The sequence below is a fragment of the Takifugu flavidus genome, unplaced genomic scaffold (genome assembly GCF_003711565.1).
Source record: "Takifugu flavidus isolate HTHZ2018 unplaced genomic scaffold, ASM371156v2 ctg358, whole genome shotgun sequence".
NCBI lineage: Eukaryota > Metazoa > Chordata > Actinopteri > Tetraodontiformes > Tetraodontidae > Takifugu > Takifugu flavidus.
Genome location: NW_026621984.1, coordinates 1 through 11,108, shown reverse-complemented (window position 1 = coordinate 11,108; position 11,108 = coordinate 1). Strand labels below are relative to the sequence as shown.

At 43.2% G+C, this 11,108-nt stretch overlaps 1 protein-coding gene and 1 long non-coding RNA gene across 6 annotated transcripts; one reads left to right on the top strand and one right to left on the bottom strand.

The window, feature by feature from the left end:
• Positions 1-1,060: 1,060 nt before the first annotated feature.
• LOC130520369 (NLR family CARD domain-containing protein 3-like) lies at positions 1,061-10,251 on the bottom strand. Of its 5 annotated transcripts, none has more exons than XR_008948808.1 (8): positions 10,126-10,251; positions 9,743-9,855; positions 7,823-9,642; positions 6,720-6,896; positions 3,490-3,663; positions 3,110-3,283; positions 1,960-2,578; positions 1,061-1,606 (listed from the first exon to the last, which is right to left on the bottom strand). XR_008948808.1 is itself a non-coding variant. In XM_057024088.1 (7 exons), the coding sequence occupies exons 3-7, from the start codon at positions 9,226-9,228 to the stop codon at positions 2,398-2,400; spliced, it is 2,112 nt and encodes a 703-aa protein (XP_056880068.1). In that variant the 5' UTR covers positions 9,229-9,642; positions 9,743-9,855; positions 10,126-10,251; the 3' UTR covers positions 1,061-2,397. The 5 variants fall into 5 exon arrangements, 2 of the variants coding, with proteins under 2 accessions (XP_056880068.1, XP_056880069.1); XR_008948809.1 differs by having other exon boundaries at positions 2,197-2,578; XR_008948810.1 differs by having other exon boundaries at positions 2,213-2,578.
• LOC130520370 (uncharacterized) lies at positions 8,129-10,815 on the top strand. The gene is made up of 3 exons (XR_008948811.1): positions 8,129-8,226; positions 10,182-10,267; positions 10,440-10,815. It is a non-coding gene; the product is annotated as an uncharacterized LOC130520370 (long non-coding RNA).
• The last annotated feature ends 293 nt before the right edge of the window (positions 10,816-11,108 follow it).

The following is an 11,108-nucleotide window of genomic DNA, read 5'->3' as shown; positions in this document are numbered from 1 at the left end:
TTATTGTGCGTCGTCTGTGTAACTGTTGTGCTTTATTTCTGCTGGCTTCTTTAATGGGATGTAAACCAGCCTGACATAATACCAGTTGAGTACTTTATTTGATGTTGCCAAAGGTTTAAAAACAGCCTGACAGAATAAGAAATTGTGAAAATTTAGAGGATGAATTATACCTGCTGGTATCTGATCTTGAATGGCAAATTTTAGAGTATTTTATAGGGAAGTGAAATAATGTTTGGACCTCTTATCAGGCAAAGAGAAAGTTGTTAAGAACTGCTCTAAAAACACCACCTCAGGGGGACTATATCCAAATCTCTCCGTTTACTGATGGGACGTTGAAACGTCAATACGCGGATTCATACATTTAGAACTGGACGTTGCACCAGAACTGGAAGCGCGGACTGATACATTGTTAACAGCGGTCCTGCTTCAGCCCTCCAGGGCTTAATAACAAAATACGAAAAATACGAAAATTTTAATTTTGGAAACATTGTTGTCGGTTGTTCAACTTGCCGGCTTTCACTAAATTGCTAAATACGCGCTAGCATGCATGTTTTAAGCTATCGTGGCGGTATGTTTTACCATCCCCGCGCCCTATAATCCGGAGCGCCTGATGTATGTGTTAAATACAGAAATAGCACCGTAACTGAGGCTGCACCTTTTAATACGGTGCGCCCTTTGGTCGCGAACATACGGTATATAGAACATAGGGCACGTTTGTGCGTGATATCACTCCGCGTCTGCGCAACGACCACAACCTCCTATCTTTAGTATTGCTGCGCCAACTGGTGGTCTTTTGGGTTGAGGATAACGGTGATCTATATGTACCTATATGTAGCTATAGCGTCATTGGCCTCCACTCCAGCCACTCCTGGTAGTTCCTCAAAAACACTGAGTTTCTAGTGGATGCACAATCTGTGGAAGCCAACATAGAAACTTCTGAAGAGCCAAAGTTCTTGCAACAAAATATAGTCCCCAATTAGGTTGTTTTGTTATCACACGACCCCGTCCCCATTATCTTAAGAGAATATAAAAGAATGAGTGGAGACAGGAGAATGAGACGTTTTTGGCGCGTGTCGCTCTTGATTTTGTGTTTATTTTTGCAGTAAACTTAAAGGAGGCCTTTTCCCTTTATGTTTGATTCCATTTAAGCTGATATTCTATTCTTGACATCTTTACATTTACACTATTCATGGGAATTTTATTGGTCATTTTGCTTCTTTTTATTTCCTATTTCCCACATTTATTCATAGTTTTTATTAGATTGTGAAGAGAATTATTATATCTTGTTAGCATCTTTTATCTTGTTAGCATGTGTTATACTATATGTTTTTGTTTTCTGTTACAGTTAGTTTAGAAGTTAGGGATAGTATATAATCTTTAGTAGGAATAAACATAAGCAAGTCAGTTGACCCTTCCTTGACATGAATGTTGTTTGGACGGTTGGGGCCAGGAGGAGACAGTCAGACGGAAAGTGGTAGACCCCCATCGTAAAATATGACAGCATAGTTTACTGGTGTTGATAAGTTCCTTGGCAGGAATATGACCTCGGACCTGGACATCTGGGGAAGATAATGGAGAAGAAGGACCGCACCAACACCAAAGGAGGCTGGAAGAAGAGATGAGGTCATCCAAGAAGAAGGACTGGATTGGACTGAATTAGCATCAATAATTTACATATGTCTTTCTATAAAGGACTGGGTCAAGGGATAGTTAGGTTGTCAGACTTCATGCCCTGACAATTGATTCTGTTGTTGCTAGGGTTATGAACTGGCCCAGAGCTCTGTATATTTGTATCTTGAATTGGTTCTATTTGCTAAATACATTGTGAAATTGGCATTTGTTTACTTGAAGTCTTCATTTAAAGAACACGCAGATTGGCAGTGACACACGAGAGGTAATGCAATCCAACAATTGCAATAAATCCTATAACATTTACCAGACTGACTAAAGTCAAATGACCTGCGGTTCCCACCGATAGCCGTCATTCTGATGGGTTTTTGCTGGCTGCAGCTGAAATATTCCAATGCTCCATGTCACAGAGACAGTAAATACTAAACCCTAAAGATTCTGAAGGCATGATGTAAAATAGTAACGTATAATACAGACATTTGAAGAGACAATTAAGAGAATGTTTCCATGCTTCTAAGAGTGGCCGAGGAGCCATTTAGAACTTTATAAAGATGCATTGTGTGATACCAGGAACTAATTTAACTTCAAGGCGAAGCTGCTTCTGCTTTGTCGACCATCGACTGATCTCCTGAAAGTCCACCAGCGCTTTTTAAAAACTGAATTTTTCATCTATGGAGGGAGTAGACGGCAGATGTTTCCACAGATGTTCTTCACCAGTGGTCAGTGAGTGATGCAGCAGATGAGCGGGAGTTGACTGGCTTCAACCAGCTACTGACTCAATGTCTCCAGCCCATAGTGTGGATTCTCTACGAGATTAGACAGCAGCTTCACTCCTGAATCCTGCAGCTGGTTCCCACTCAGGTCCAGTTCTCTGAGATGGGAGGGATTGGACCTCAGCGCCGAGGCCAGAGAGCCACAGCTGATCTCTGATAAACTGCAGCTCCTTAATCTAAATAAAGAAGGGAAACTTTTATAAGGTTATAAGTGAAACCAGTATTAATCTGAAAGGTTAATCAAAGGCATGATCTGTAAATATTTAATTTAGTTACAGGTTAAAAAATGATAGTAATATGTAATTACCACAATTCCAACCTCTCAGGTTTGCACTGTTCCAGAGGAGAATATATATTGTTCTGGCCCTCACTCTTCCCAGGTTCTCCCACCTCTTTCCCTCCCATCTCATCATGGAGATCCATCTCACCTGTGGCTCATCTTTAAAGGCACAACCTGTCTTAGATGACTTCCTGTCTCCCTCACCATCTCCCTCCTCGTTGGCTGGTGTCTACCAGGCACCCTCACCTAGTTTTGTCTAATTTTGGTTACCATCTGTCGGCATTTTCATTGTCCTTAAATCAGTTTATCATGAATAAGTGGTCCCCGTGTGGCCCTCCCTCCTGAAGGAACTGGGCACAACACACACACTCAGAAAGCGTGAGGACCCTCGGATGGAATAATGGACATTTTTGAGAATGGTGTTTACCTCAGAGTTTCCAGTCGGCAGTTTGGAAAGTGGAGAAAACCACAGAGCAGCTCCACTCCTGGATCCAGCAGATCGTTGAGGCTCAGGTTCAGTTCTCTGAGATGGGAGGGATTGGACCTCAGCGCCGAGGCCAGAGAGTCACAGCTGATCTCTGATAAACTGCAGTAACGCAATCTGAAAAATGCAGGATAAGGTTATACGGTGCAGGTCTGCATGTTATCTGCATCAGTACTAAACCTACGTTAGTTCTTAGTTGGGTCAGACCTGAATTCACGATATTACAAGGAATTTTTTTAATGTGGTGCATCACAGCAGTGTTGAGAACAGCCTCACTTCACCATCTTAGCAGCTGGTATATAGGTAGAAAAATGAAGACTGACCTGAGCCTCTCCAGTTTACAGTTTGGACTCTCCAGTCCAGAACAGAGCCGCTTCACTCCTGAATCCTTCAACGGGTTGTCGCTCAGGTCCAGAACCCTCAGATGGGAGAGGTTGGACTTCAGAGCTGAGGCCACAGAATCACAGCTGGTCTCTGATAAACTGCAGTCCCATAGTCTAAAATAACAATTATTTTGAGAGAAGACAAATAGAAATCAACATGTACCAGAGCAAAACACAGCTTACAAGCAACAAACCTCTGGTCCTGCACCGGCTTATCTGCCGTATGTTCCTATTTTGGGTTCTTTCAGGGCGGTTGGACAAGATCTACACCGTATGTAAAGTGTGTGGGTCAAAATACCTTCCAAGTTTGTGAGACCACATTTCTCAATAGCACTCAACTCTTGTCAGGAGTTGGGACAAAGCGACCCACTCCTGATAGCTTGCGGGCGATGCTGCAGTGACCCTGCAATCCCTACACTCTCTGGTGAAACCAAATCAAAGGTTTTAGACACTGCTGGATGCTGGAAGGGTGGCTATAGTCTGGACGCATCGTTCCCCTGACTGCACATTTCTCCAACAATGATTGGCAGCTGGTGTCACTTGTTCTCCAGATGAGAGAAGGAAAGAGAGCCCCCCCACAGTGTGTTTGATTGCCCCACTGCAAGCTCAATGCTGCCAGAAAACATTGCAGGAGCATCAATTCCCCTCAGGGCATCAACAAGGACCTCAGGAAAAGGTGCAGCTGCCACCTACTAGAGACAAGCACACTGAGCTGAGATTCAAAGCCCTCCCCTCCCAAGAGAAGAGCTCGTTTGTTGGAGGCTCTTCTGGGCGATACCTGGTGCCACAGCTCCAGCTCAGCCCGTCTCTGGAGCTGAGGTGGAGCTTAGCAAGTTTCATGGTTCTCTACCACTTCCTCTCGCTGAGGACCTTCTCAGCTGGTGGTTTCTGCTCCACCTTCCAAGTTGAGCAGGTGATACTTCTGCATTCCTGCCACCAGTGTCTCTGCAGAAAGAGTCTTCTCTACTGTTTTATATTAGATTGTAGAAAATTAGGATTTTCGGTTGATGTCTTAGATGTTGTTGACTAAGAGCAGGTTTTTCTTTAATAACATAGAAAGATTCGATGAGAAGAGCAAATGTATTATTTTATGAGCTACTTCCACTACTATTATATACACATACTTCCATATTGTCTTAGATTGCAAGCTGCATTTATTGCATCGTTCATAGAAAGTCATATTTGTGAAGAGAAAAACTCAAATAAGGTCATTTTCTTTAATGACCATTACAACAGAAGGAGGCGATGAAGAAACAGATTTATATTAAGATTTGTGAAAACTTATGCATGGAAACCTTGTTAAAATGGTTGCATTGTGTAGAATCGGTGTAGAATCATCTTGTTGACTTCTGATTTGGACTCCAATGGAAGTGAGGTGCAACAATTGTGGATGCTGAAAGCTTTAGATCTTCATGAAGGTTTCTGTGGTTGGACTGACCTGCTGCCCCTTTAAGAGGGAGGCAGGTTTGGGCTTCTGGCTGGAATGAAGCCACCTAAGATGAGAATGACTGCAGGCTTTCGGTACCAAGGTTTAACAGGGTGCTCACTTCACTCTTGGGCTTTTCTCTTTTTTGGGATGGCTTTTCTCAGTAGAGAAGGGGCATGGCACACTGCAGCAGCTTTCTTTTTGGGGTTTCTAGTTTTCCTTCTGATCTTTAAAAGACAGGAAGAACCATTTTTGATTGGTCTGAATGTTTGGGCGGTTTTGTGGCCAGCCTAAAATAAAACAAGACAAATCTACAACTGATACTTCCTTTCTAGTCATTGATGACCATCCTCACATGGGACAGATTTCCACAACCAATTTAATACTGCAAATCTGTCCTGTGTGGTCTTTTTTCTGAGAACTGTAACACTACGTTTATAACAAAGATCAAACATGTAACATTTATTGTCTAACTAGTTACACCTGGGAAAGTACTGGATCATCTCTGACTGACCTGAGAGTCTCCAGCTCACAGAGAGGATCCTGGAGAAAACCACAGAGCAGCTTCACTGCTGGATCCTTCAGCGGTTCCCACCCAGGTCCAGAACCCTCAGATGGGAGGGATTGGACCTCAGCGCCGAGGCCAGAGAGTCACAGCTGATCTCTGATAACCTGCAGCCACTCAGTCTGGATCAGGAATCATGGCAAGAAATGATCTCTTATTGTAGGAAAAGTCATATTACACCTGCTCAAAATCATTATTTCATTTTATTTCATTATTCAATCAGGGCCCTTGGAGTCAGGAGAGCTCTGGCCCCCACTGATAAACTGGGATATTACAGCAACACACAGTTAAAAAGTATCTATAAAATTGACTTTCAATGGCTCATTTAAATTCATACTACACTTCTCTTCTCCAAAAGTCAATGGAGTTTATCTTGAAGCCTTTCATTGTTTAGTTGTTATGTCGAAGATAAAAGAAAGCTGACCTGAGAGTCTCCAGCTTACAGAGAGGATCCTGGAGAAAACCACAGAGCTGCTTCACTCCTGGATCCTGCAGCTGGTTCCCACCCAGGTCCAGTTCTCTGAGATGGGAGGGATTGGACCTCAGCGCCGAGGCCAGAGAGTCACAGCTGATCTCTGATAAACTGCAGTTCCACAGCCTGGATCAGGAATCATGGCAAGAAATGATCTCTTATTGTAGGAAAAGTCATATTACAACTGCTCAAAATCATTATTTCATTTTATTTCATTATTCAATCAGGCCCTTGGAGTCAGGAGAGCTCTGGCCCCCACTGATGAACTGGGATATTACAGCAACAACACAGTTAAAAAGTATCTATAAAATTGACTTTCAATGGCTCATTTAAATTCATACTAAACTTCTCTTCTCCAAAAGTCAATGAGTTTATCTTGAAGCCTTTTATTGTTTAGTTGTTATGTCGAAGATAAAAGAAGCTGACCTGAGAGTCTCCAGCTTAGAGAGAGGTTCCTGGAGAAAACACAGAGCTGCTTCACTCCTGGATCCTGCAGCTGGTTCCCACCCAGGTCCAGAACTCTGAGATGGGAGGGATTGGACCTCAGCGCCGAGGCCAGAGAGTCACAGCTGATCTCTGATAACCTGCAGTCCCACAGCCTGGAAAAGGAATAAATGGGGCAAATAAAAACATTTCTAAATATGAAAATGAAGAGAAAAGCAGAAAATGTAAAGAAATTTAGAAAAGACCAACAGAGGCCTCCTGACCTGAGCGTCTCCAGTCTGCAGTTTGGATGCATCATTGCAGAAGACAGTAACTTTACGTCGGCATCTGTCAGGCTTTTGTTCTTGCTTAAGTCCAGCTCCCGTAGATGAGAAGGGTTTGACGTCATTGCTGAGGCCACAACTTCCCAATGACTCGTTGAAAGTAAACAACCAGACAGTCTGTTGTGTATGAAACAAAAATAGTGAGTCAAACTTGGGATTTCTAATCAACTTATCTGAGAATCTACCTCAACACAAATGTAGCTCATTTCCTGGAAAAGCTAAATTCAACACCGTAGAGCAACAGTTTGAACGACCATCAGATCTGAAATGCAACTGAATTATTCTCAACATTTGTCTTATTTTAGAACAGCTCATAATTACTCAATATTTAAAATGATTATAGCAAATGGTTTAAAGAAACATGCATCTTTTTATCTGTCTATCGGCTCTTTGGATATTTTGCATTTCATCCAATTTGTACGATGGTGCGTCAAGTCTTAATTCAGCGATCCGATCGATGACATCAGAGTCTCTGGTTGCATCGATTGCCCTCAGCTTCTGTTCTATCTGCCTGTTTCCCTTCAAATCATTTTCACTGCACCTTTTGTTGCTAGTGATGAAGTTGCCCCCTAACGGGTGTGGAAAGGGTCAAACAACTTTGTGGGTCACATAAAGGCTCCAAACGGAACCGCCACAAAGACCTAAAACACCCATTTAAACCAACGAGGCCGGCTGTTTTTACGTTGAACAAATGAAGCAAAATAGTCACGTGTCATTAGTTAAAATGTGTTTTTCTGTCGTTTGAATACGATGTATACAAACAAACAAAAGTTATTTAATGACATGACAGTAATTTCATGATAGTCAGTTAACTTGTGGCTCCTATTATTCCTGCCTTATGTTGGTTTGTCTGGATTGACCTTTGAACTTATATCCAGCCAGTGTTGAACATTTCTGGATGAATTGTTGTTGTTTTTAATTTATGGACGCTGCAATGGAGATAAAGAATTGAAGGAATGACCACTGGAGGGGGTATTGCTACCTGACATGATCCACTCGCTTGATTTAAACGCCGATGTCCGGCCCCAAAAATCTTTACTTACTGGAACTTCCTGCAGTTCCTCACAGCTGGAATCAGGCGACGTCGTCCCTCATCTGAGGTGTTGTACTGCTGCAGGTTCAGCTCATCCAGAACCTCCTCTGACATCTGCAGCAGGTAGGCCAGAGCTGAACAGTGGATCTCTGACAGTCTCCTCTCTGATTTCTTCTCTGACTTCAGGAACTCTTGGATCTCCTGATGGACTGACTGATCCTTCATCTCCATCAGACAGTGGAAGATGTTGATGCTTCTGTCTGGGGAGATTTCATCACTGTTCACCTCCTTCAGGTTGTTGAGGACCTTCTGGATGGTTTCTGGGCGGCTGTTCCTCTGATCCAACAGTCCACCCAAGATCCTCTGATTGGACTCCAGAGAGAGACCATGAAGGAAGCGAACAAACAAGTCCAGGTGGCCATTTTTACTTTCAAGAGATTTCATTAGTGCTCTCCCGAGGAAGTCATCAAGAGATGTGGCTGGATCGTTATTTGTAAACAACTCAGCAAACCGTAAAAAGTCGTTTGGTTTCGAATATTTTAGGAACTTATTTATAACTGCTGCGTCTTTCCTGGTGTAACAGTGGAACATGTAGACGGCAGCCAGAAACTCCTGAATGCTCAGATGAACAAAGCAGTAGACTGATTTCTGGAAGATCACACTCTCTCTCTTGAAGATCTCTGTACAAACTCCTGAGTACACCGACACCTCGGAGACGTCCAGTCCACATCGCTCCAGGTCTTCAGAGTAGAACATGATGTTTCCTTTCTCCAGATGTTCAAACGCCAGCCGACCCAACTTCAGAAGGAGTTCTTTATCAGCCTCAGTCAGTTCCTCTGGTCTCTGCTTTCCTCCATACTTCTGCTTCTTCCTCTTTATCTGAACCCTCAGGAAGTGTGAGTAGAGGTCAGTCAGGGTTTGGGGCAGCTCTCCTCTCTGGTCTCTGGTCATCATGTCCTCCAGAACTGTAGCAGTGATCCAGCAGAAAACTGGGATCAGACACATGATGTGGAGGCTCCTGGAGGCCTTGATGTGTGAGATGATTCTCTTGGACAGATCTTCATCACTGAACCTCCTCCTGAAGTACTCCTCCTTCTGGGAGTCAGTGAAGCCTCGTACTTCTGTGATCCTGTCAACACACGAGGGAGGAATCTGATAGGCTGCTGCAGGTCTGGAGGTGATCCAGATGAGAGCTGAGGGAAGCAGGTTCCCCTGGATGAGGTTCACCAGGAGCACCTCAACGGACGATACTTGTGTGACATCAGAGATGAGCTGATGCTTGTTGAAACCCAGTGAAAATCTGCTTTCATCCAGGCCATCAAAGATGAACAGAAGTTTCCAGACAGTCTTCTGCTCTGATCTTCTGTAATGTTGGATGGAAAACATGAAGCAGTGAGAGAAGACTGTGCTGCTCATCTCTGATCAAGTTCAGCTCCCTCCATGAGAGCGGAAGCACCAGACTGATGTCTTGGTTCTCCAAACCTTCTGCCCAGTCCAGACTGAACTTCTGCACTGAGAAGGTTTTTCCAACGCCGGCGACACCGTTGGTCAGAACCACTCTGATGTGTCTCTGTTGCTCAGATAAGACTTTGAAGATGTCCTGGCACTTGATTGGAGTGTCCTGGATGTTCTTCTTGGAGGTTCTCTCAAGCTGTCTCACCTCATGTTGTGTGTCCACCTCCTCACTTTGTCCCTCAGTGATGTAGAGCTCAGTGTAGATCTTGTTCAGCAGGGTTCCACTTCCTGCTTCATGAGTTCCTTCAGTCACATGTTCACATCTGCTCTTCAGACTCATCTTATGACCTTCTATCACCTCCTGCAGATCACCTCCTGAACATAAGTAAACCAATGATTTCCATCTATAATAAATCATCAACACAACTACAAATTCATGACATCACAAATTAAATCTCATATTGAACAGTTTTACTTTGTTTGGGCTTCATTTCAGCATCTCCAGATCTGCTTCCAGATTGTGAACAAGAGGACTCTCCTGGTGGAGCTGACTGGTCCCAGTTTGATAGGATGTGCTCCCCCCTCTCACTATGAAACACATCTCTATTAGTCCTTTGATTTATAGGATGAAAGAACCTGATCAAGACTCAATATTGTTCCAGCATTTATGTCTGAATTCATCTTTCAGTTTAAACCTGATTCTTGTTTCTAATCAACAATATTCACATTAAGTCTGTAACTATATGACTGTCTGAGGTTTAAGTGTTAAACATCTCCAATAATAAACTCACAACCTGCTGCTGTTAATGTGACTAACAGCTGTCACACAAACACATCATCACGCTTTAGTTTTCTTACATTTCCTCTGAACTTCTGAAGGTTATTGGTACATCTTTGGACATGTCACTCTTCAGGGACACACAGCTGGGCACTGTGGACTCTGCTCTGTCCTCGTCCATCCTGAGGAAACATCAGAAATAGTGATGAGACTGTGATGAAGGTAAATAATCTGTAGAGGTTGTAGTTAAATAATCCCAATTCACTGCATTTTTATCAAACAGGAACATTTCTAATCCATTCTGGATAACAACTGAATTAATAAATCAGTGATGTCTCTGTATCATTTTCATGTTTTCAGAGTTTAAGCTGCTTTTTTTAACTGTTCCCTGCAGTGAGAAAAGAACTGGCACCTTTTCCAGCCCCTCATCCTGCAGCACTGAATGTGCTCTAAAGTTCTTTCCAGAGCAAACGTCTCTGCACTTGCAGCAACATGTTGTAGTCATGGATCCGTGAGGAGAACCGGATACAGGAAACGCCCCCACTTTGATCCCAAAACCCAACTGGTGGCCAACGGTGGTCCGGCAACGACGGGGACGCTGGTCCATCGGCCCGACAACGCTGGTTTTCCACAGGCCAACATGGTGAAAGGACTGTCTTCAGCTCAGCCACTAAATTATCTGGTGCTACATAAACATACTAGTCAGGACTTTTTAACTTCCCTCCTTTGTTCCCCTCTTCAATTATTTCTATGATCCAAGTCCTCAAAGATCACTGCTCTATTTAAAATAGATGAAAGAAATGACACCCACTCCTGCATTTCTTTCACAGTGGTTCCACAACATAGAACAATAAACCACTGGAGAAAACGTGCAACATGAACCCAAAATCCTGTTGGTGTCCTGTGATCCTGTGTGGATTTATTTATTTAGTTTATTGTCTTAAATTGGTCCGGCTGAGAGATGCTAACTTGCACACGATTAGATGTTGTTTGACAGGTAATACCAAAATATCCAGCTGTAACCTGGACTGTTGAACAGCTCTAATAACTCTAAGAGCTTTTC